The sequence below is a fragment of the Zeus faber genome, assembly GCF_960531495.2.
Source record: "Zeus faber genome assembly, chromosome: 21".
In the NCBI taxonomy this organism is placed as follows: Eukaryota; Metazoa; Chordata; class Actinopteri; order Zeiformes; family Zeidae; genus Zeus; species Zeus faber.
This window is the reverse complement of record NC_137208.1, coordinates 26147667-26174612: the sequence shown is the minus strand read 5'-3', so window position 1 is coordinate 26174612 and position 26946 is coordinate 26147667. Positions and strand designations below refer to the sequence as shown.

The window sequence follows — 26946 nt, the reverse complement described above, 5'->3', positions numbered from 1 at the left end:
GCGTAGGATTTCCGCCGGCCACTCTGCTCCCACGGATAAAAAGTCCCAAAGTTGTTCGTTTAGGGAAATTTTTATAACCATGAGTGCATCGCGGTCGTATGAGTTAAACGCTGATGTTTTTTTGGCGGACATTATGATAAAAAAAGGAAAAAAATACTAAAAAGTAAGAAAGTAAACGGAGCGCCGGCGCAGGCGACCGCTAGGGGCGGCGCCACTATCGCCACCCCTAATTACATAAGACCAGTTTGAGTGCTCTCATTTCAAAGCTATGGAACCTTGTAATTAAAAAATGTAAATAATAAAAACAGCTCCCATTTTAAATGAAAAAGCTGTGCAGCATGTAGATTAAAATAAAGCATAAAGATATTATTCATATTACAAAAATCACATACAGTGGCTCCCACTGTATGTGTGCACTTCAGGGGTGCAAGATCTCCTCGCACACTCTGGGACTGGTTTATGCTCCTCGGGGCCATGCGTGGGTGTTGCTCCATGGGCATCCTGGCTTCTCTGGGGACAAGAGGGCGGTCTTTTGTGGCTGCAGGGCATAGTGTTCGGCGCTTTCCTGCGGCCGTGGAGTGTCTATATGACTGCGGCACTCAGGGGTGGCCTCAGGTTCTTTTCCGCTGCTTGGTTGAGCTAGGATATTATTCCAACCTCATGTGCTAAAACTAATTGGTAAAAGTCCCGTGCGCTCATCTTTGACTCAACACAAGCACACACACACACCACCAGTACCTGCTTTGAACACACCCCTGAACACTCCCCTGATTACCTCATTCTCCTTTTCTCATTCCTTTACTGCCATACCTATTGAAGGAAGAGGCTGTGAGTGAAAAATGCATATGATCAACTATTTGAATGATGTTTTACATGTTTTCTATAGGACAATAGCCTTTTATATGTAACGTGGTTTTAAAACATTGCCTCTGGGTGTTTAAAGGAGCCTCCCAGAGTTTATGTAAAGAGACTGTTCTTTCTCAATAATGTCAATTGTAGTATTGAAGAACCAGACCATATTCAATCCTCATTCAACCTTGTAAGGAGATAAGAATAACCCCAGGAGGGCTTGAAAGAGCAGTGTATGGCATAGTAGGATTGTACCTATGACCGGGAAACATCTGGGGAGATGGTTTAGTGGCACAGTGTTGTAAATGACACCTGACCAACGGCACACAACCTCTCATTGGCATAAAACCCTCTCAGTCAATAGTTGGGGTAGACTGATAGGAACACTGCTTTGGAGAAGCTCTGAATCTTTTTCTTTATTCTGCAGAATAAATATCTTGAATACTCTGTTTTGTTTTGTTTTCTTGTAGCGGCCTGATTAACCTCACCGACCACGCAGGAGAATTTCTCCAACAATCTGCCGACTATTGATGGGACTCTCTGCTTGACTCTGATGGACCTCTTCATGCCCAGGTTGTGTGCACAACTGTAGTCAGGGACTGGCCGTAAGACATCCAAGAAGGAGTCGTCTGACCATGAGAGGCAGATCCAGAAGAGACAACACAAGTTCTCAAACAAATTAAGGTGAGGACTTACTGAGATATTATACCGATGAGGAAAAGCTTTGAGTAAGCTAAGATATTGTTACGATCATGGAAGATTGAAAGAAATAGCTATTGTGAAGGAAATAGCTCTGAGTAAGCTTAAAGATTGTATGGGATCTAGAGGATCATTGAAGAAGCTTTGTTAAACTCAGAAATCCCCCCCCTCAGACAGACGTGTCGCCAGCTATGTGCGGCGCAGGCTAGGAAGAGCAGCGGATATATCAGTCTGGAGGACCGTGGCCAATATTGCATCAATCACGGGAATCGTGGGTTTTTTTTGTCTATTTTTATTTTTCATTTTATTCAAAGATAAAGTGCACATTATTGAATACATAATTATTACAGATTATTCTTGATTCCTCTTAGCAAAAACGTTGAGGGCAAGAAAGCAAAATAGTACTCTCTTTCCCTCCTAGCAAAAGCGTTGAGGGTATGTGAGGTACTTCTGGTGTTGTCTAAATTACATTAAATGAATTCATAAATAAAGTAAGTTACTCGGGACCCCTCTGAGCAAAAACGTTTGGGGAAGAAAGCAGAGTAGTACTTTTACTCCCTCCTTGCAAAAGGGTTGAGGGTAGGTGAGGAATCTCTGGTGTTGTAAAATTTAAATACAGTTAATTAATAACTAAAGTAAAATTGATAATAATAAATAAAGTCACCTGTCAGTCGTGTGGTGTATTGGGACACAGGTTTGGAAATAAAGACTCCCAAGTGATTTAGAAAAATATATACAAATGTATTTTAAAAAATAAATACAATTATAATTATCATTATAATTTGTATTTATTGTTTTGTTTATTTATTTATTATTTAGGAGATACTGATAATCCAGCTATGCGACTTACCTTCTAACTAGTTTCAGTAAGTTTTGAGTAGTTAGGGAGAGGACGGAGTTCAAGGGTCCTTTGTGTGACTCTATTTTCAGTGATACCCATGAATCAGTGATACCCATGAATCCTGAGGAATCCCCAAGAGGCCTGAGCAGCATTGCTCTGTATGGCAACAGTTATAAACTGACATTCCCCTGCATTCCCCTGTCTGAGTGAGGAGTTCAAGGTTGCCAGAGCAAGGGAGGTGTTGCAATACAGGGAGTCCTGGGATCCAAAAGTGTCCCAGGCAGGCATTGAGGTGAGGACCGGAAGGAAGTGGTGGGCACTGGCGGAATCATATCTACGCCACAGAGCATGTTGGGATCCGTGGCTGTTGGCAGAGCAGGACTGGGCAGCATACCAATCACCAACTACATCAAGGAAAAGGGGAAAGAGAGACGGGACTTGGTCCAGAAAGAAGTGAGAGCTGGGATCGAGGAGCTGCGTGCGAGCCAGTTGGTGGGAATGAGGCAGCAGGGTGCATGAACCAGGTGGGAACAGGCAGTGGGTCGCAAGGTCACATGGTCTGAGTTGTGGAAGGCTGAACCCTTCCGCATCAAGTTCCTTGTTCAATCCGTGTACGGTGTTCTGCCCAGCCCGTCTAACCTCTTCTGTTGGGGCAAGATAGACTCACCATCATGTCCCTTGTGCCAAGGAAGAGGAACTCTGGAGCACATCCTCAGCGCTTGTCCTAAAGCTTTGGGAGGGGGCCGGTACCGCTGGCGACATGACTAAGTGTTGAAGGTAATTGCTGAGAAAGCAATAAAAGAGAGACCCTAATAGCATGGAAGTGCTAAAGCGTCCGTCTAGTAAACAGGAGATCCCTGTTTTGAATCGAACATAATTAGGCCATGCCAGGAAATAAAACAAGGCCATGCAGCAATTAAAAGTTGCAAAGGAACTGAATTGACTTGTGTGAGAATACTTCGCACTGATTCGCTGGTTGAGCACCTCAGTCTGATTGGCTGGGAAAAATTGCTTCGATTACCTCGCTTAAGAATATAAAATAATCCAAGTGATCAAACAAGTAACGATGTGTGTGTGTGTGTGTGTGTGTGTGTGTGTGTGTGTGTGTGTGTGTGTGGTGTGTGTGCATTGCAGGTGTGAGTGTAGACATTATGATCGTAAACACATTTTTCGCATCCCGTATTATATCAAAGATTATTTGTAACGTTGTCGAGATATCATAACAATGAACTCATTATATTCACTATTGCTATCGGCCTCACACGTTTTTACTATCGAAAAGCACATTTTCATCATAAATAGGCTATTATTGACCTTCCGTTGCCCATGGCACAAAATTAAAAGCCACACTGCCCAGTTTTCCACCACTTTTGGAGACAAACAAGACCAACGATAATAATTAACTGTTCAGAATGGGATATGTTAAAGAGGCCCCAATATCAGCCCACGGGTCGCAGTGCAGGACTTTGACCGCGGGGTGCATGTTTGCTCGGCCACCTGCCAACTAGATTATCTCAAGGTCAACGGGAACTGGGAGCCTGTAACCTCACAGTGCCTCACGGACCGCCACTGGGTGAAGTCGAGCACTATAATTAATTTATGGTCGCCAGTTACCAACCTCATGACCTTTGAAGCTGAACTTTGATCCTCCATCGGGGACGACCTCCTCTTCCATGTTTCTCATCAGCTCCGTCCCGATGGTAAAGCGTTGCCCCTGGTAGAACGATAGAGGGAGGGAAACGCACATAGGGAGACAGGATGAATCAACACCCTACCGTGCTTGCTTGTTTGCTCCATAAAACCTATGAAGACTAAGGGCTCAGTGACAATTCAATACGGTCATTTTGATGCGACTTTCGTGATCTGATGCGCCAGATCTGATCACAGACCTGGCGTTGTGATTTGACACTTTAAATGGGAGCTCTGTGGACGGATCTGGGATCAGATGTCATGTTCCCTGCATAATATTAAAATTACTTTGTGGTGAAATAGCGCTGGGTGCAACAGAATTTGTTTTGTTATTGTTATATCTTGATATATGATATTTTATATATATGATATGATATTAAGTGGTAGGGCAATTTTAAAGAGCAAAGTGGAGGCAAGCACTGTACTGTACTTGTGCATAACAATAAGTGCTATCTCAGTTCCCGTGGAGAGGGGTGTGTGCAGACCCGGACTGGCCATTGGTCAATTATGGCAATGTGCTGGTCCAATCCGGTTAGTTTTGGGCAGGACGGCCACCCCTTCCGCAAGTGTGCTATGAAAAGCCAGGGCCAATTTTACGTCCCAGCCTGGGAAACAGCCCCGGCTGGATGACAGAGCACAGCCAACACTGGTGGGTTCATCTCGTAAACCGGACCTTCACTGACACCGACTGAAAGTCACTGTAAGTTCCTTTTGGGGCAGAATCCTGGGGTAAGAGGGCATGGGGTGTGGTTTGTCAATGTAGCCAGTAATCTGTTCACACTGTGGCTGGATTGCTATCCACACTTCTATGGAATCCTTGTGCAACGGGAGACGGGCCTCCTTGGAGCGTGATCCTGCGGACCGAATCTTAGATAATGTCAGATCCAATCTGGTACTGTCGAGACCCAACTGTTAATGCATCCCGGCGAACACCCACTGAATCAAAAAGCGTAGCTAAGCCATTAGTTACAATTGGCTCTTTCTTGTTAAAAGGATAGGTTTGCCATTTTTCTAACTCATTAAAATGTCGGTTCTCATCATTAAACTTTTAGCTGTTCATAGTACATCCTTGCTGAACGCTTTACTATTAAGAAACGTAATGCTCTATTAAGCCTTAAAAAAACGGGTTGAAGTTCAAGTTCCTTTTTCACAATATAGCCAGACAGTCGCATTACACCGATCAGCCACAACATTTAAACACAAAACATGTGAAGTGAAGGCAGCAAGTGAACAGACAGTTCTTGAAGTTGATGCGTTGGAAGCAGGAACCTCCCTGACCAGAGCAGGGACCTCCCTCTCTGTCTTTAAGAAGCACTTGAAGACCCAGCTCTTCAGTGAGTACCTCCTATCCTAACCTACAATTACTTAGCACTACCTAGCAGTATTTATTGTACACTAATGTTGTTGTTACACTAATCTCTGTCGCAATGTAGCTTGAATGTTATTCTCCCTTGTAAGTCGCTTTGGATAAAAGCGTCTGCTAAATGACTAAATGTAAATGTAAAATGGGCAAGCGTAAGGATCTGAGCGACTCTGACTAGGCCCAAATTCTGATGGCTAGACAACTGGGTCAGAGCATCTCCAAAATGGCAGGTCTTATGGGGTGTGGGGTGGGCACAAGTGATCCAGGGTCCAAGGAAGGGCAACCGGTGAACTGGCAACAGGCCCATGGGCGGCCATGGGCTCATGGTGCACATGGGGAGCAAGTCTAGCCACGTCTGGTCCGATACGAAAGCTACTGCAGCACAAATTTCCAAAAAAGTAAATGCTGGCTATGATAGAAAAGTGTCAGAACACACAGTGCATCGCAGCTCGCTGTGTCCGGGGCTGTCTAGCAGCGGACCAGTCAGAGTGCCCATGCTGACCACTGTTCACCGCCGAAAGTGCCTACAATGGTCACGTGAGCGTCAGAACTGCACCATGAAGCAATCTAAGAAGATGGCCCGGTCTGATGAATCAACTTTTCTACTACATTGTGTGGATGGCCGGTGTTAGGATCTGATCCGATCAAACATCTATGGGATGTACTGGAACAACAAGCCTGATCCATGGGAGCCACACCTCGCAAATAACAGGACTTAAAGGACCTGCTGCTCACGGGCGCGACGGCTCAGAGTTGTTTTTGCAGCATTAGGGAGAGCTACACAACATTAGTGGTGGCTTCAGTGTTGTCACTGATCGGTGTGTATGTGTATGAGGGATGCAACGGTACAGTGGGCTCATGGTTCGGTATGTATCACAGTTTTGGGGCCATGGTAACGGTACGGTTTCAGTATATTTATATAAAAAAAAAAAAATAGTTTTTAATTTAAAAGGTATAAGACATTTTTTAAAAGTAGTCTGCCACAAATAACTAGAGTAAGGCTCTGTGTGTATGAATGTGGGGGAAAGGGGGGAGATGGGGGTTCAAGTTCATTGGTGGGTTGTTATAATTTGCATAAGTTTATCTGATTGGAGCGGAGGTTTCCAGGACAGTGGATAGTTAAAATATTAATTTTCATTACTTATAAATTATTTATATTTATATTTATATAATATAAAAAAAGTTTCACAATAAAAAAAATATATAAAGCCAGTATTGTAGTTAGTTATTTTTGTGCAGAGCAGATACAAACAGTATTTTTCACACATTAATGATAATATCAAAATAACTTACTGAAATAAAACCTCACAGTGAGACCAGTGCGTGTGTGCATTTGCTTTGTGAACCTGACGTGACAGTGGAGGCACTCTTTTTCAGCAAGGGCACCTCCTGGCTAAGGAACAGCATAGGCCATCTCTTACATGGAGGAGGAAACATTTGCAGACGGCAGGAGACCGTAACTTAAAGAAACGACACGACATAAAACTGTAAAACTTGTCAAAAAAAGAGCAGCTCATCACCCAGCGAGACTTCCTACAAAACAGCCGTTCTTAAGTACTGGATCGTTCATGAATGACCCAACACTATCTGGTGCGAGTGGAAGCAAGAGAGAGAGTGTCTCAAGAGAAGTTCGTAATAAAGAGGAACACGGCCATCCCTGTGTGTTATTTTCCAAATGGACACCTTGTTTGATTGCACTCAAACATTTCTGTGTAGTTTTATTTTGACTTTCCATGGACAAGGTTTGTGCAGCAGTTGAAAAACAATATAGACCTCTCGCACAAATAGAGAAATGTTGCGCAGCTCCCTGGGGACCCCCCATGGCTGGCGTGGCCAGTGGAGCTGCAACAGTGGATTTAATAGGAAGCAGCACTGACAGCAAACCATGCCGCGGCTGTACGCTGCACTAACGCGTCCAGTGGACCTAGGACTGCGGTTCACATGTGCATATTGAACCGTAGGGGGCGTACTGAATGGTTTGATAATATACCATGTACCATTGCATCCCTAATATATATGTTACACCAGAGGACGGGTAGACACACCGCTGCGCTTGTGCGCCTCTGACGTTGCACACCATTACATTATTAATATTTCTCTCTAACATGTGTTCATTGGGAATTAAACTAGACGAACTTTAGCTACTGTTGGGGAAGAACAGAGACTTTTCTTCATCTTCTGTTTTGTGCTTCACGGAAACGTGGTTGAGTGGAACGATACCAAACTATGCGCTGCAGCTGGCAGGCTTCCAACTCCTCAGAGCAGATCAGGACACAGAACCGGCGGCAAAACAAAAGGTGGAGGTTTGTTTTTACACTAACAGCAGCTAGTGTAATGATGTGACAGGGATCCTACAGCACTGTTCTCCTGATCTGGAATCATTTTTCATTAAATGCAAACCCTTCTATTCTCCCCGTAAGTTTGTTCCATTCATACTAGTCGGTGTTTACATACCACCCAAGTCAACGTGCAGGATGCACAGTGCATGCTCGCTGACCAGATACAGTGTGTGGAACAGACAATCCTGGACTCCTTAGATATTGTCCTTGGGGACTTTAACAAAGGAAACCTCAGCCATGAACTCCCCAAATATAGACAGTTTATTAAATGCCCCACCAGAGAGGAGAAAACTTTGGACCACTGTTACACCACAGTAAGCAGTGCCTATCACACCGTTTCCCAGGCTGCACTGGGACACTCTGACCACATCATGGTCCACCTGATTACCATACAGGCAGAAATTAAAGCTGTGCAAAACCTGTGGTGAGGACATCAGAGAAGTGGACCAGTGAAGGTGTGGAGGATCTTCAGCCGTGCTTGGACTGCATCGTTTGACGTGGGATGTCCCTCCTGGGACATTTTCAGGACTGCTACCAACAGTCAAGTACACAGGCTGTGACATCATTCACCAGCTTCTGTGAGGAGAGCTGTGTACCATCACGCACCAGGGTGAGTTTCATCAACGACAATTCCTGGTTCATAGCTAAACTCAGACAGCCAAGGTCAGAGAAGGAAGAGGTGTTTAGGAGTGTGGACAGAGACATGTTTAAAGTGGCTAAGAACAGGTTTAGAAGGGAGGTGCAAACTGCTAAACTACAGTACTCAAAGAAACTCCAACACCAGTTCTCAGCCATTGACTCTGCCTCTGTCTGGAAAGGATTCAGACAAATCACGAACCTCAAACCATAAACACCTCACTCCATGAACATCTCACGCCTGGCCAACAACCTGAACAACTTCTACTGTCACTTTGAAAGACAATGACAAATGAATGAATGAATGAATGATGTCCTGACACCATCCCCCGTGACACCTTCCACCAGCCCCAGCCTACCAGCTCCACCTACCCCACCACAGCAGGAGACTGGACCTCTTAACAACGACTCACCTTAGAGCCCCCCCCCACCACAGTGACGACTCTTTCGATCCTGGAGAGGGACGTCAACAGGCTTTTCAAGAAGCAGAACCCCCGCGAAGCAGCTGGATGGTGATAGAGTCTTTTGAACGCCTTGTGCATTCCCACCTCAAGTCCATCACAGACCCTCTCCTTGACACCTTGCAGTTTGCCTACAGAGCCAACAGGTCAGTAGACAATGCAGTTAACTTGGCCCTCCACTTCATCCTCCAGCACCTGGACTCCTCAGGAACCTATGCCAGGATCCTGTTTGTGGATTTCAGCTCCGCCTTCAACACAATCATCCGGCTCTTCTGCAGGACAAGCTCTTGCAGCTGAGAGAGCCTCCACCTGCAGGTGGATCACAGACTTCCTGTCTGACAGGAGGCAGCACATGGAGCTGGGAAAACACCTCTCTGACTCCTGGACCATCAGCACCGGTTCCCCTCAAGGCTGCATTCTTTCTCCTCTGCTCTTCTCCCTGTACACCAACAGCTGCACCTCCAGCCACCAGTCTGTCAAGCTCCTGAAATTTGCGGACGACAGCACCCTCATTGGGCTCATCTCTGGCGGGGATGTGTCTGCCTACAGTGGGAGCTTGACCATCTGGTGACTTGGTGCAGCCAGAACAACCTGGAGCTCAACGCTATGAAGACAGTGGAGATGGTTCTGGACTTCAGGAAGAACACAACCCCCCTCACCCTGTGTGACTCCCCATTCGACTCTGTGGAGTCCTGCCGCTTCCTGGGAACCATCATCTCCCAGGAACTCAAGTGGGAGCTGAACATAGGCTCCATTGTCAAGATAGCGGAGCAGAGGATGTACTTTCCGCGGCAGCTGAGGAAGTTCAACCTGCCAGAGACGATGATGGTGCATTTCTACACCTCGTCAAAGAGTCCATTCTTATCTCCTCCATCACCATCTAGTAGCTGCTGCAACTACCAAAATCAAGGGCGGACTGCAGCGTGTCATTCGCTCTGCGGAGAAGGTGATTGGCTGCAATCTGCCATCACTCAAGGACATGTACACCTCCAAGACCCTGAGGCATGCAGGTAAGATTTTGGCTGACCCCTCCCATCCCGGACACAAACTGTTTGAAACACTTCCCTCTGGGAAGAAGCTGTGGTCCAACAAGGCCAAAACCTCTCGGCACGAGAACAGTTTCTTCCCATCTGCAACTGGCCTCATCAACAAGGCCCAGGACCCCCACTGAAATGGACCCCCACCCCCGTCCTCCCCATAGATACTATACGGACCTGTATGCCTCAAATGGAATGGGTATGTCAATGCGTTACATTAACACACATTCCTCATCCTTCTGGACTATTATCTGTTAACATTGCACATGCTGTCAAACTTTAGACTGAACATTTGCACATTCCTGCACAAACTGTACAGTCTTATTTAAAAAAACTGTTGCTTGTACTGTTATCAGTGCTCGCTGGAAACGTGGCTACAATCCAGACCTCATCATGGTCACAAGTAACATCGCTGGACTGTGTATCAGGCGGTAGAGCTGGTGGTCTAGTGATCTAAAGGTTGCTGGTTCCCTTCTCAGATGAAACATCTGCCCAAGCTGAGAAGGTGATGGAAAACATTGCCCAAGAGCGAAGCAAGACCTGGAATGCTCTTATTGAGTCCACAGACATGTCAAAAAACAGCAAGAAAGCATGGACACTTATTCAAAAGCTAGGGGGTGATCCTAAAGCAGCTCCTCAACACCCAATAGTTACTGCCAACCAAGTTGCCAACCAATTGCTCTTGAATGGAAAGAGTGGAAAGAGAGGGAAAAAGACCAAGCTGAACCGCAAGAAATACATCGAGGACCCTGCTTTTACAAGACAGCTTACTATGGAAGAGCTGGAAGGGGGAATCTCTACCCTCAAACCAGGAAAGGCAATCGGATTGGATAACATCGCAAGGGAACAGATCAGGCACTTCGGTCACAAGGCAAAGACATGGCTTCTACAGCTTTACAATGAGTGCTTAACAACACACAAACTCCCTAACATCTGGAAGAAAGCCCACATTATAGCACTGCTGAAAGCTGGGAAAGATCCATCCGCTCCCAAGAACTTCCGACCAATCGCACTTTTGAGTCATACCTAGGTTTCCGCCCTGGCAAGTCGACAACTAGCCAAGTACTCAACCTCACTCAGTACATCGAAGACGGCTATGAGGAAGGGATGGTAACTGGTGTGGTGTTTGTCGACCTCTCAGCTGCTTATGACACAGTCAACCACAGACGTCTCCTCAGCAAGATCCTGGAGACCACAAGGGACATCCGTCTGACAGAACTGATCGAAAGCATGCTTGAAAACAGGAACTTTTTTGTTGAGCTTGGAGGAAAGAAAAGCAGGTGGCGAAGACTCAAGAATGGCCTTCCACAGGGAAGTGTGCTTGCACCACTTCTCTTTAACATCTACACAAACGACCAACCAAAAAGTGCAGACACTCGCCGCTTCATCTATGCAGACGACCTTGGCATAGGTGCACAAGCCACTGACTTCAAAGTTGTGGAAGACAGACTCTCCAATGCTCTGGCAGAGCTAACACCTTACTATGAAGAGAACCACCTACGTGCAAATCCATCTAAGACACAGGTGTGTGCCTTCCACCTGAGAAATCGTGAAGCCAAGCGCCAACTGAAGGTCAACTGGTCAGGAACCTCCCTCGAACATTGTGAGCACCTGGTCTACCTAGGGGTAACCCTGGACAGATGCCTCTCTTTTAAGACCAACATTGAGAAAACCAAGTGTAAAGTGAGTGCGAGGAACAACATCATCCGCAAGCTCACTGGAACAACCTGGGGTGCTAACTCACAGACTCTGAAAGCAACCGCAGTGGCTCTCTGCTACTCAGCTGCCGAGTATGCCTGCCCAGTATGGGAGCGAGCTGCCCATGCCAAGAAGTTGGACCCTGCCCTCAATGCTAGCTGCCGCCTTATCACTGGCTGCCTGAAACCAACACCTACAGACCGGCTATACATCCTGGCAGGCATAGCCCCACCAGAGATACGACGAAATGCAGCAAGCAAGAAAGACCGGCAACAACAGTCCAATGATCAAAGACATCCTCTCTTCGGCCATGTGCCAGCCAAAAGCCGCCTTAAATCCAGGAAAAGTTTCCTGAAGAGCGTCCCACCTCTCAGAACACCGAGCGCAAGCAGTGAAAGAGTCACTCGGTGGGAAGAAAGACTTGACAACCTCCCACCAGAAACAACAATGGAGCTAAAGGCAAGCGAGGCACTGCCCCCTGGAGCAGACACCAACTACGCAGTGTGGAAATGCCTTAAACGACTAAGATCTGGTGTTGGACGTGCAAAAGCCACTCTTGCCAAATGGGGATACCTGAATGACGGGGACGCTGTGTGTGACTGTGGAACTGGACCACAGACCATGGAGCACCTCCTGATATGTCCGCTGCTGGAACAGCCCTGCACAGCATCTGACTTAGCAGAGTTTAATGAGAAGGGACAGCAATGTGTTCAGCTGTGGCTGAACCACATCTAACCAAGCCCTGTAACTGACTGTTTTGTGGACACGACAAGAAGAATTTAAAAAAACAAAAACAGTCTTATTTTCCTGGTACTTACTATATTTTACTTATTATTTTCCTGTTGCTCTACTTTACATTTATGTTTCATGTATGCAACGAACACCAAGACAAATTCCTCGTACATGTAAACTTACTTGGCAATAAAGATGATTCGGATTCTGATACTCGAAAAAGAAATAATCCCAAACCGTGCAGATGACCTTTACACTTGAAAAAATTAGTTTTTTCTGCTACATATGCACACGAGAGACAAGAAACAGAAAAATGTGGGCGCTTCCTACTAACAACCCTCGCCAACAATATACTTTGGATGTACTGCGGCATGAAATACTTTTAAATAATACATAATACTACCGCTAATCAAAACATGTTATAAAATAAACATTTAGATACATGTGGCTAGAATGACAGTTTTCTGTTTCTGAAAAGGAGAAGAAGAAAAAGCGAACAATTTTTTTAAGGGCAAACACTTGCCCCATTAGACCGCATATAAGCACAGTGAGAAGCTGCAGCAGAGAGTTAAGTTTCTCAATAAATAATTTGAGAAACAAGGATGTGGCATGATGGGAATCATTGTCATAAAAAGGGCGAACCTGTCCTGAAAACTGTTGCAACTGATCTTGCAGTCTCACCATGTAAATGCCGAGGTTCTTTCCCTGGAAGTTGATGGGGATTCGGTGGCCCACGGGAATCAAAAGGGGGTCCGGGGACTCAAACTGTGGACAGCTGTCAGGCTGGTCACAAGGGGACAGAGAATGAAGGGTTTGCTGCTTGAAATGGCAAAATGTTACATTTTAGGTTGCATCATACCAATTAAAAAATGGAAACAGAGCAGGACATAAGAGTTTGTGGTATTTAAAAATATCTTTAAATCAGTGGAATATTGTTATGTATCTAGACTTTTGAATTTGTGTCCAATTGATCAATTACTTGTTACATACTCTACGTTAAGGAAACAATGTCAGGATACTGCTATCAGGTTAGTCTCTGTGTGTAATTGTGTACTCACAAATCGTGAAAATGTTATGATACCAAAACCGAGATACAATCTATTTTTTATATGAATGTACTCCATTTCAGGAACATCCCAAAGTGAGTCTACCACCAAAACCCACAACAAATGTACCGTTTTCAATGCATTTAATTTATCTGTTTGAAAAAACTGATGTTGAAAATGACTAATATGGATTTTAGTCTTGTAATGAACACGCTTAATGACAGTGACACAATGACATTACATTACATTTCATTTAGCAGACGCTTTTATCCAAAGCGACTTACAATTGTTCAATCACCGACGGACACAGCCATCAGGAGCAATTAGGGGTTAAGTGTCTTGCTCAAGGACACTACAGCATGCTAGCAGGAGGAGCCTGGGATCGAACCAGCAACCTTTAGATCACTAGACAACCAGCTGTACCTCCTGAGCTACCATCCCCTTATTCTATCGACTATGACAGTGAAGGATTGAAGATACCAAATTAGGCAGAATGAAAAACGAGAATAAAATTTGGTACAAACACACCAAATAAAACAGTAACACACGGAAACACACAAGAAACACAGAGAAACTCACCTTCTGTGGTTTGATGATGTGAGCGCCCTCGACTGCATCGTCACTGTCGCTACAGCTGTGTTCCTCTGCATTCCACTGGCACCTCCACTCGCTGGTCACACACGCGATACACCTGGAACACACACACACTCTCTATAATATATAACGTTTATGCCGTGCGACGAGGGCTGCACCGTCGAGTTTGGTCATCACTGTTTACAATTCTCTATATGTGTGTTCACACAGGGGTGGGGTGGGGATTGAGCGATAGCTTCCAGTTTGCTCTAATCCCTGCAATATTTGTGCACATACAAAAAAATACTTGCAATTTTGGCCAATTTTGCTATTTTGCCAAAATGTGCCTGTAACATTTTAAACTAAACAATAACAGGCTGTTTTGTCTAGTAATTTCTCATGTTGGATAAAAATTAAATTGTTACTAGTAAAACAAAAGAAAGAAAAGGCACTAGTCACAAATGACTAGTACAATTTAAATAGACACTAGTAACAATCGGAATAGATACTAGTTGGAGGCAAAAAAATGTATATCTCAAACACGTAGCCCCATAGGATTCAATGATGGAATTGTCCAAATTGTTAATAGAAACATAATAATAGTTACTAGTAACAATTTGAATAGCTCCTAGTATATAATAAATAAGCACTAGTACCTAATAAATTTTGACTAGTAAAACTAAAATAGTTACTTGTAACTGTTGGAATAGCAACTAGTTATTACAACAGAAGTACTATCGACTTTAAAGAAGTGAATAGTTTGTCCTATGAATTAAATGGTTAAATGGCTTGCCATTGCAGTGTCTGCAGAGGAAACTGTATCACTATAATGACACAAATGGACCTAGATGTTTGTTTCTTGGGTGAATGATGAGTTGGAGTTCACAAGGAATATCCATACGTTCTTGCAATTTCTTTATTTACTATTCCTTTTGTCATCTTTGAGCAGAGGTTTGCAAACAGCAGAATTTTATAATAGCATTTTACCCGTAATTTCATTGCAGTAGATGTTTTTATTGTACTTCATCCTTTGGCCTTATGATTCAAAAATTTGAGAGTCACTGTGTTTGCATGTGTTTCCTCGTAAATCAGCATATTTTGAATATGCACGTGTGTCTTACGGCGTGTTGGGGTTCTTCCAGACGGTGGTCCCACAGTTATAAAAGTGGTATTCTCCAGATGTCACCTCAATGTCTTGGTTAACGATCACCCTGACCGCGACGGACACATAGTCTGACAACACACAAGAGTGGAGACAAGCAATTCCTTCATTACACTAATGAATAAAATGGCCTGATAACCGGCCAAACTCTTGAAACCAGATAAGCTTAATAATCAAATTCAGAGGCATGGTGCTTCCCAGAAAATGTCAGTATAGTTTCATAACGCATTAGTTTGTTCCATTTCAAAACGTTGGTTTTCATCGTTTCCAACAGTTCACAGCACATCACTGAGCACTTTACTGCTGAGAAATCTACAGCTTTGGTGCAGCTTCTTACCCCGCTTGAATGCAGTCATTTTGAAAAGCAGGAAAAATGGAAAACGTATCTTTTTAAACAGGGGTTCTCAAACTTCTATCAACCAAGGACCCCTATAAGAGAAAAGATAAAAACAGGACCCCTCATGTATGTCCCAAAAAATAGTTTGATATGAGGTCTATTTTTCACATTTGAATGGAAAAAAAACACAAATCAAGGGAATATAAATTAGAAATATTTGAATTGCACTGTGGTGTGGGGGTGGTTTGTTGGTGGTGGTGGGGGTGGCAGCTATACCTGTCTTGGATAAAGGTAATTGGGCCCGGGAAAAGAGGTGGCTTGTCAGAGCAATCAAGGTGCAACAGGTAAATCACCCACCCCGACACACACCGGGAGAGTCTCTGTCATGAAAAGATTTAATCTGCTCCCAGCTTGTTACATATTAGCACCATCTACAATAAACTGGTGTGGTTGCAACATCAGAGGGCCCTGAAAACGCCACTCGGTTGGCATGTGGCAGGGGGAACTGCAAGACGCATTATTTTAAAATACAGAATATAAGAACAATGTATTCAATTGATACAATTTAATTAACAAGTAACGTTGTAGCTAAACAAAATATCAAACACAAATCAATATATAAAAGGAGATAATTATATACGTATATATTGCATAAAAACTGTTATATACATTTTTTTTAAGATGTACCCCTTCAAAGGACACAAAAATTATTGCAACTATTTTTTAATGGTTTTTCTTTCTTCCCAAAGACCTGTGATGGACACACAAATAAATGTAAACAATTTATTTTCGAAAACCTTTCACAGACCCCTGGCTAAGTGCCATGGACCCCACATTGAGAATCACTTATTTAAAACACGCACACACATGCACCTCCCACACCACGAAACACACCCACATGAGAGGTAGGCGACCCACCCTTGTGGTCGGGGGTGGGTGGAACCCCCCCTGGTTCTGGCAGGGAGCAGGTCACCTGACCCTCTGTCATCACGGCCACACTTCGGTGGGCGCCGAACACACACTGCAGCTGATCGGAGACCCCCAGTGTGGGCAGAGCAGGTACACTGATCACTACCTAAGGGGGGGTAGACAGAAAGAGATGGATAGACGAGAGATGAGGGTGTCCAGGAGAATAAGAAAACAAATGTAGAAGTGTGGACGAAATAAGAACGAGGGAGGAAGAGGGAAATGAGAGAAAAATGGAGGCGTGTTTATGCTTCACATCACACCTTCTGCTGCTGCAGTCCACTAACTGAACCCTGGTGTGTGTATGTGTGTGCATATACAGGTGTGAGAAATCAGCTCAATGGGATATTATGTAGAAATGACAAGTTATGCTCATGCTAATAAGGCCTAGTTGAAATGGGCACACTTCAGGGCCCAGATTGCACATCAGTGTGCACACACACACACACACACACACACACACACACACACACACACACACACACACACACACACACACACACACACACACACACACACACACACACACACACACACACACACACACACACACACACACACACCCCTTCACAAAGAGGGGTTGCTGACCTGGTCAGTCTTCTTGCAGCTGATATTGGGGGGCGTGAAGGCCTTGATCTGAACACAACGCTGATGGGGCGACCAAAGCCAGGCGTTTTCTTCCATGGACCTTGCACACTGCTGTTTCTTGGTGCACCTGCAGGGTTCAATCAGTATGAGAAGCTGTATGAGGCCTGGGTTACACTTTTCAAAGCCCGATGGTCAAAGCAACCCCAGTCAGGTACACATAGGCCTGGCGTTGAGACTTCCACAGTCGAATGTGAACTCTGGCAACTCGCGTTGAGAAAAATACGATCTGGGACTGAGAGTTTATGCTTCCCCTGTGCGATTGGATGATAAATTGAGTAACCGAGGCCTCAGATAAAATTTACAATAGATTGAATATAATTTATATAATTAATAACAAAATAAAATAACAAAACTAAATGACAAAACACAGCTCCGGTCTCGGTAATAAAAAGAGTTTGCGTTACATCTGATCAGATTACAAATCATACTAAAATCATACTCAAACAAAGCACGCTTTAGTCGTTTTCGTCAAAACTCAAATTATTGTGCAGCCGTAGAGATGGGACGCTGTTATCGTGTTTGCATGGACTCACCGTCCCTCAAGGACACACCAGCCACAGTAAGGGTCTTTCACAGAGACACAGGAGTGGCAATCCATTTTCAAATGGCAGGCTTGAACTGGAACCATGGTGATCTAAAGGTCAAAAAAGAGAAAAAAAAAAAGGTTAAACTTTATTTGGACAGACTATTTGTTAACTTACAATCATCTGTCGATGTTAAACTAAACTGGATCTAAACTGGACAGTTGATATCAGCTTTACGGTTAATAAATGGTTAGCTTTAAGTTAATTAGACTCCCTGAACCTGAGGGATTTCACCTGGGCCTCGTCACAAATAAATGACTGGTTAAGTAAAGGTTAAAGATGGTAGTTATTAGGTGAGAGATGGTTAAGTCTGAGTATTAGGGTAGAGATGGTTAAGTCTGAGTATCAGTTTAGAGATGGTTAAGTTTAGGTATTAGGTTAGAGATGATAAGATGGTTATGTTTGGTTGTCAGGTTAGAGATGGTTATGTTTGGGTATTAGGTTAGGGAGATGGTTACGTTTAGTTATTCAGGTTAGAGATGGTTAAGTTTAGGTATTAGGTTAGATATGGTTAAGTTTAGGAATTACATTACAGATGGTTAAGTTTAGGTATTAGGTTAAAGATTGTTAAGTCTAAGTATTAGGTTAAAGATTGTTAAGTCTAAGTATTAGGTTAAAGATTGTTAAGTCTAAGGATTAGGTTAGAGATGGTTAAGTTGAGGTATTAGGTGGTTATGTTTCGATATGTGGTTGGACATACGTATGTTTAGGGGTTAGGTTGGAAAGGGTTACTGTACATTTGGTTCTAGTGTGGTTAAGGCATACGGGAATATAGAAGGGTTAGGGTTAGCATATGGAATGCCAGTTACCAAAGCAGTGAAAAATTCCAAAGGGAGTTTCCAATGTCCATTGTACATGTGAGAAGACATCTGCTGGGTTTAATTAGATTTCTTCCAACTGACAGTCAATTTCATATGTAGGAATGCCTATCTTCTGGCCATCTTTGCGATTTGTGTTTTCGTCAGGAAGTAATTTTTACCTCTGACAACCACAGAGGACTGACTAATCCATTTTATAGGCCACTTGACTTGATCGCAAATCGCTCTCTTGGAGTGCATTCTAATTAGTCTGTTTCTGAATCAATAAACGTCAATTTCATTTCTGTGCGGTGGGGAGGGATGAAGCCCAAAAACAATTAAGAGAGAAGTGGCAGAGTAAACAAATAAAAAAAGAGAGGAGCACCGTAGAGAGGACACGTGGATAAATAAGGAATAATTTAAATCCAATTGACAGTTGAGTTGACTAAATTTTGGGCGCCTTAAAAAAAAAAAAAAAAAAAAAGCAAAACCACTTAGAGCAAAGACAATGTTACAACGCGCCTAATGATTAATGCTCATCTTGAGAACTCATTATCCCATTTTCCATAAATGACTGTACTGGATGCAATATTTTGACTTGTTAATACTGGATGCCATATACTATTGTTACCGATTTTTCAACAATTCACTCTTATGCAACTTTGCATACATATACTGTACATAAAATATAATTTGTATATAATGTATCTTTGAAAATATGAAATTGTTATTAAATCTAGTGTAAATGGCAAAAATGTAGGCCTAAAATTTAAAACTTAAATTCTTACTTTCATTACAGGACAAATGGGTCTGCATACCTGCTAACTATGGGAAAATATTGTGAGTACCACAATTGTGTAACGGAGTCTCCATGGCGTTTGAGTTACTGCAGCCAAATGACTTGATCAGTTATTCACGCCGTCTCGTAACGAGGCTTATCACGTCGTATGCGATGCATCGCATGTCACTATGGCTAACTATATATAGTAATTTATGTGATCAGGATTTACACCTTGAAATGCATCATCTCGTAAGTTACCAAACATGTTTACCAACTAGAAATGCACCGATTGCAATTTTCTTGGCCGATTCAGATTCCTGATTTTTTAAAAGTCTGAACCTGACCTAAACCTGCCGATTCCAATTTTCGATCTTCTGTCCGTCGATGACAAATACATCCAGTGATCTGATCATGCGATTGAACAGTTGCACATACAGTAGGACCCACTTGAAGAGGGCTGTCCCAGCCGGTTGACAGCCAAATTGCAACCAACTTCCAGCCAGTTACCAGCCAACTACCAGGTGGCTCCCAATCAGCTACCAATCGGCTAGAATTCCCCCTCCCTCTCAGGTCTCCTGACAGGGCGTGTTTAAAGACTAACTTAAAAAAAATCTAAAATGGAAAGGTGTAGTGTAGTAAAAGTAATAAAAAGGATTTACCTTAAAGGCAAAATAAAATGCAGACAATAATGACAGTGAGTCAACTTGGTAGTGGACATCTTAAACAAGAACAAAGTGTCATACTGAATGGCAAGATAGACAGTCTTTTAAGAAAAATACTGCAATGGACTACTTAGAGGTAAGACAAAACAGGTATGCAATGCAATACTTGATAGATTAAAGTTACTAGTGGTAGTTGATGTAAACCGCAGTTTTTCTTTTTGAAGTGGCCAAGTGTGTGGATTTATAGGTTCTAGTTGTTGCCCTTTTGAGGGTTTGTGAAAGATGAAATTTTTATTTTAATTAAAATAATTGTGAAATATCACAATAAATTTCTGCATTTGAGCCTCTGTCTGAGAAATGTCCCCCCCATTTAATATTGATTTTCCAAATGCCAAAAAACAATAACACAATAAAATGTGTTATTGTAGATGTGTTACAGTATATGGGTTCTTGTGACCATTCAAGATTGTTTTTACTGTTGATACAGTTTAAACTCCATGGTTTACTTCATGGATTAGTTGCCACCTATTAAATAAATCAGCAACTATTAATTAAGAATTAAGAATTATGAAGAAGACCTGAAAGGGAGTAAACTGGATATTGGATTCCCCCTCTACAGAGACGGGGGAATACAGAAAGGGGGCCATTGGTCAGTGAGAATTTTCACCTATCAGTAAAAAGGGGTATATTGCTCCATTGGAATCTGGAGATTTCTGTCAGTGGATCTGCGTTTGCAAATGTATGGGTACAGAAGACACAGAGGAAAGTTTTTTTCAAAATCTTTGTGTCATATATTCCCACTCCTATTTGTCTCAAATAGGGGTGGGAATCACGTGGGACCTCACGATATGACACAGTGTTTCGCAACCGAACAGTAGTGGGGACTCCCTGAGGGGAACTGGGACCTGGGGGAGCTCCACCAGAACTACACACTGGCACTGGTTACGCTGATGTGATGTCATCCAACGGGGTTTCAGTACGAGTTCCGTGTTGTATTTACTCCTTAACTTTCACTGATTTCACCATACCAGTGACTAAAATCAGTTTCTGAACAAATTTGAGGTGACAAATCAATCCATTTGCTGGATCTTTATTCATATTAGATCTACAAGTTAGGGATGTTTGGCTTTTGGGTGAAATTTATGGAAAATGTAAAAAGTTCACGCTACAGTGATATTATATCATGAAGGTAGGGCATTTAAGTAGAAGCATGCAATGGTGATTTCCTCATCTCAAACAATTTATTGGAACAAAAGCCAACAGCAGCAGTGGGTATACCACAACAAGATGTGTCAACGTCTCAATAACTTGTCATGTGCCCTTGAGCATCAAATACTGCTTGACAACGACGTCTCATGCTGTTCACAAGTCGACTTATTGTCTGCTGAGGCATGGCACCCCACTCTTCTTGAAGGGCGGCCCTCAGGTCATTGAGGTTCTGGGGTACAGAGTGAGGAGCCTCTACACACGACTCAGCTGATCCCATAGGTTTTCTATGGGATTCAGGTCTGGAGAAAGTGCGGGCCATACCATTTGAGGCACTCCAGTCTCCAGCAGCTGTTCCCTAATGATGAGACCTCGATGAACTGGAGCATTGTCGTCCATGAAGATGAAATTAGGCCTGTGTTGTTCATGCAGGGGCACAATGACTAGATTAATTATGTTATTCAGGTAGTATGGGCTTGTCACTGTACCATTCACAAAGTTTAGGGCAGTTGTGTATTGACTAGACACACCTGCCCACACTGTAACACCACCACCACCAAAGGCTCGTCTGGTGACAATAGTGGCTGATGCATAGCGCTCACCTTGAGGTCTCCAAAATCATTGGCGGCCCTCATTTCTGCTCAACGTGAATTGACTTTCATCAGAGAACAGCACTGAGGCCCACTGGTGCCTCGTCCAGCGTCAATGCTCCCTGGCCCACGCAAGACGATGATGCCTGTGCCTGGTGGTGTGGGCAGGTACCCTTGCTGGTCGTCTAGCACGCAGACCACACTGATGTAAACGGTTTTGAATGGTCTGACGTGACACTTGGGTGCCTCTCATCTCCCTTAAATGTGCCTGGAATTGAGTGGAATTCATCATCCGGTTTCGCAGGGCACTTTTCACAATGAAGCAGTCATCAGTGTGGGATGTGGCCAAAGGACGTCCACTTCTATGCCTTTGTGTGACTCTTCCAGTCGCTCTAGCTCTGTTGCAACCTGCTGATGACAGTCTGTGACACTTTAAGCTCAGTGGCCACTTCCCTCTGAGAACATCCTGTTTGAAGCCTCACAATGGCGAGGTACTGTTGATCAATTGTTAGGTGTCGTCTTGGTCTCATGATGTCAAAATGTGAACAGCATGATGAAGAGGACTGTTTAAATACCAATTCCTATTGAACCAGGAAATCTATTGGTCGATTCATGGATCAAACACCTGCTGTGAATTTTGCCGTTCAGCTCCTTGATAGAGAACAGCAAGTTGTGCAAAAAGCACTGAAACATTGAACAGTTGGACATGTGCATTCAAAAGTTTAGAGAAGGTGCAAATGAAGTTCACCTGTATAGGTTATAGTGCATTTTAGGTTCATCCTGAAATTTCAGCCAAAAGCCGAATATCCCTAATCTTTTGTGAGTAGTGTATAATTTAAAAGTATGTTCCCACTTTCATAAAGCACGGGCTCGTTCGCTCAGGGATTTTCTGTTTCATTCCATTAACGTCCTAAAATGAAATTAAAAAATCTACAATAAAAATACTATTTTTATTTCTTTTATTTGTTATGTGTATTTCCACTGAGTGTCCGTGGGATGGTCCCCACCCAGAGCGATGCGACTCGACCGGGCAGACTCAGTCTGAGGGACCGTGGTCTTAGGTCTGGCCCCATCACCGGCACTTACATCACTGAAGGTTCCTCTTATACCGGTCAGTCCCTGCCCTGGAGTAGGAGCTAAATAAGTTGCTCAAAACGTAGTTCTAGGATAAATGATCGTTCCTACAGTAGTTTCTGAAGACACAATAAAAGGGACGGATCCTCCAAAAAGTCCTTAGAAGTTTGAAAAAGTTCCCGCGGTGCAAAAACACACGCACAAGTTGCGATATTTCACATTTATTTTATGTCAATTAAAACACCAGTTACACACGGAAAACATGGTGTTTTCATTAGTTTCATTCAATTAAATACATCTACAAACATTTGTACAATAAAAAATAAAAATAAAAACTTTCATTCTTTCAAACCATTCATTCTTTTAAATCATAGATGTATGTATTAATTCTATAAGATGTACAGAAAATATGTTCCGTTCCAAAACATGTATTTTTTCATTAAACAAACGCAAGATTATTCTGTATCCACAAATTGATGTATGTTTTGAATCACTGCACCTCAGTGGACAGATAAAGCATTGCAACTGCTTTTCCACAAATGCAACCTGAGGGCATTCCCAGGAGCCGGCGCGATATTACGTCATCGAGGGAGATATAATTACAGGCAAGATCCGAGCAGGGACCAGACAGGGAGCCTGCATGGGTCAGCCACGCCCCAATCATGGATCCGCCTGGCCCCTGTCATGTTCGAGTTGCCCTGTTAAAGTGGCTCGTACTGTACGGACTACCGGTGCAATTTTCAGTTACCACAATAGTGAGACTGCTGATTTTGACACTGTTTATTATTAGACATTATTTACCATTGAACAATAATAGAACATGAAACTGTCACTGAGTTCCAATAAAATAGAATATGGGACGGTCAACAGGTTTCAGTATAATGCAACCTCTTACTCTCACTGAGGTTTAGTAGGACACAACATATAACTTACATGGATATGTCGAGTTTAAACTTCAATTCAAAGTCTCTTTCACTTTTAAGTGCAAATATACATTTATATTATATTTATATGTGTGACAGTTTGACCACTCTCACTGTCTGTTTCACTGCCTATCAATAAGAGCGCATTGATGGGTAGTGTATGAACAGCAACTAACAATCAGTCAAGCACACATTCAAGCTCTTTATCCAAGAAACAAACAATCTCTCTCACCATGGCTCTGTACTGCAGACTAAAAGAGTCAGGGTGGGGGTGGACTCTTTAAGTAGTGTCAGGAACCTCACCAGCCACTGATTGGGCCAATTGGGCCAATTGGGCCATACCATGTTTTCTCCAAGGTTAGGGGTGTCATAGGAGGACACTATCATGGACAATCAATGATCTACAAGCTGATATGAACGTTTAACATGCATGTTGTATTTAGATGAGTTTATTTTTGTTAGGTTTGAAAAGATGCCACGGTATTCGGATCCCCCTGTTGGTTGGGCTGTCTAGTGGGAGGGGCCATGAGTTATATAAGGTGCGAATTGCTCTCTTTTTGACAGTCTGCTGTCTGGTACCTGAAGTGTCTGTGCTGAACCAGGGGCTCAGCTCTCCCTGAGAGTGTCGAATATCTAATGAGGTGATTATTCTATTATGTTGTAAACCATGGTTAAATGCATTTATTGAGTTTTGTTTGATTTAATTTGACTTTATTTTAACGTATTTGATTATTGGATTATTGTTTATTTGAAGTTATTGACATAGTATTTTGAATATATTTAGAATATGCTCTATTTCAGAATTGGGTTTGAATATGTTTATTTTCTAGTTCCAGATATTTGGGTTTTTGGTCTTCTCTGTAAGGTTGCTGCACTTGACACTTGGGGTAAATAAATGTTAAAATCTATTCGAAACTGTGTGCCTTGGCATCCTTTGATCTTGAAAGTCCGGTTGTACAAGGGTTGCATTACCCTCACCCGAGACGGGGTGTGACATTTGGTGGCAGTGGTGGGATGCCAGGCCGCAAAGGTTTTAACAAGCCTGGCAGAGGCAGAGTAAAAAGCGGGTTACGATCCCAAGTGTCAGTGTTAGCAGTTGCAGAGGAGACTAAAGAGGTGGCCAATCCAGGAGCCATGGCTATGGAGCCGGAAGGGGCGGCGGCCATTGCTGAGGAGCGTGAAGAGGTTGCGTGGAACACCGAGGAGTCTGAAGAAGATTTGCAAGGTTATGAGAACTTGGGGGCTAGGCCTAAACAGTACAGAAAGGGGTCTAGAAGGGCTAGGTGGTCTGCTGAGCCATCAAGGTCTACAACAATGCCAGGTGAACCTACCCTGGTTGACATGTTCCAAGACTTTTTCATTGGCCAGGAACGCAGGGGAAGTGTACTGGTCCGTGAAATTCAGCAGTTAAAAACTGCCATTACAGCCCCTAACATAGCCCCATCACATGGTAGCCAAAATGCTAACCCTCCTCTTAACCTTCCTTCTGATGGTAGTCTTCGTGTGCAGATGCCCACAGCCGCTCCCAGATTTCGAGCTTCAACACCGAATCCTCCTCCGTCACCCTCCAGAGCTCCTTCCGAGACGCCTCCGCGACAAGGCCCAAAGATGCTTCCCTTCCAAGAGGGAGAGGACATTGAAAACTTCCTTGTGCGCTTTGAGCGTATCGCTCGCACCTTGGGCTGGCCTCAGTCTGAGTGGGCCTGTCGGCTCATTCCTCTCTTGACAGGGAAAGCCCTGGATGCCTACTCCGCAATGGAGGAAGACGACTCCAACGTCTACACTAATCTTAAAGAAGCCCTCCTTGCAAAGTTTGACATCTCTCCTGAGACATACAGACTTCAGTTCCGGTCAACCTACATTCCCCCTGGTGAATCTCCCAAGGAGACTTACAACAGACTCAAAGGTCTCTACAGAAGATGGATCAAGCCAGAGCAGCGGTCCAAAGATGACATCGCAGAGCTTTTCATTCTTGAGCAAATGCTTCGCATGCTTCCCAACGAGATGAAGACCTGGGTCAAGGAACACGAGCCCGAAAATGGACTTACTGCTGCTAAGCTTGCAGGGCAGTACCTGAATGCTCGTAAAGGACTCAGAATGCCAAGGCAGCATAATACCCGAGAAGCAGCCCAAGGTGCAACTGACGTGCACAAAGGAGGTGAGCACAGAGCTGGTCCCGTGAGTGTTCCAGGCACCTTTTGGGAGAAGAAAGGATTCCCGAGACAGGGTCCAGTTATCTGCTACCACTGTCAACAGCCAGGGCATCGGGCCTCAGTCTGTCCCTTGAAAGGGCCCAAACTGTCCAGCTTCTGTCATGTTTCACATCCATCTCTCCCAGCTGAAGTTGTGGCACCTTTCCTAGCACCAGATCCTGAGCTTAAACCTGACACTGAGCCTATCATGATGCCAGCTCGTGTTAACAGGCATCAAGTGCAAGCACTGTTGGACACCGGTAGCTCTATGACACTGCTTAACCATTCCTTTGTTTCGCTGGGCAATCTTGACTATCAACATGTCACAGCCATTCAGTGTGTCCATGGTGATCAGCGAAGATATCCAGTGACTGATGTGACCATCGTCATTGATGACCAGGCTTTCTTGCTCCGAGTGGGGGTTCTTGAAAACATTCCCCATGATATGATCTTGGGTAGAGACTTGCCCATTCTCCCTGACCTTGTGCAACAGGCACGCCAGCAGCAGGTGAAGTCCAATCCAAACACAGCCATTCAAGAAGCTTACCCCGTACTTACCCGTTCCCAGACAGCCAAGCCAGGGCTGGAGCCTCTTCCAGACTTGGACCATTCCTTATGCCAGGGTGGACAGAAGGGTCCCCGGAAAAGCAAGCGCCAGCGCCGCCTGGAGAAGATCCAAGGTACTCCACTGTCGGGTGATCCCTCTAACTTGAAACCCGATGAAGAGTGGAAGGTACCTGAAGACATCAGAGAGCTGCAAAGAGCTGACACCTCACTGGCACCCCCTACTGGCGAAGATGAAAGATGCTAACGTCACCTTGCAGCCAGACCAGAGTGAGAAGTACCTCCTGGAGGATGGAGTCTTGTATGCAGCCGATCAGCCTGAGAATCGCTTGGTCGTTCCTACCTGCTGTAGGCCTCTTGTACTCCATCTGGCTCATTCCATTCTCTGGGCTGGTCATCTTGGGCAAGACAAGACTCTGGCGCGAGTCAAAGCTTGTTTCTTCTGGCCTTTAATGGTCAAAGATGTCATTGAGTACTGTCAGACTTGTCCCCAGTGC

At 43.9% G+C, this 26946-nt stretch overlaps 1 protein-coding gene across 1 annotated transcript in view; it reads right to left on the bottom strand.

Annotated features, from left to right (window-relative positions):
• The window catches only part of LOC307246692 (plexin-B2-like), a 102526-nt gene that overhangs the window by 12366 nt on the left and 63214 nt on the right, over nucleotides 1–26946 (bottom strand). The window contains exons 9-16 of the mRNA XM_080022678.1: nucleotides 17610–17710; nucleotides 17017–17143; nucleotides 16381–16537; nucleotides 15085–15196; nucleotides 13970–14081; nucleotides 13026–13127; nucleotides 4004–4103; nucleotides 1364–1478 (exon numbers count right to left, since the gene is read on the bottom strand). Of these exons, the coding sequence (XP_079878804.1) occupies nucleotides 1364–1478; nucleotides 4004–4103; nucleotides 13026–13127; nucleotides 13970–14081; nucleotides 15085–15196; nucleotides 16381–16537; nucleotides 17017–17143; nucleotides 17610–17710 (926 nt within the window). The remainder of the gene's footprint in view (nucleotides 1–1363; nucleotides 1479–4003; nucleotides 4104–13025; nucleotides 13128–13969; nucleotides 14082–15084; nucleotides 15197–16380; nucleotides 16538–17016; nucleotides 17144–17609; nucleotides 17711–26946) is intronic.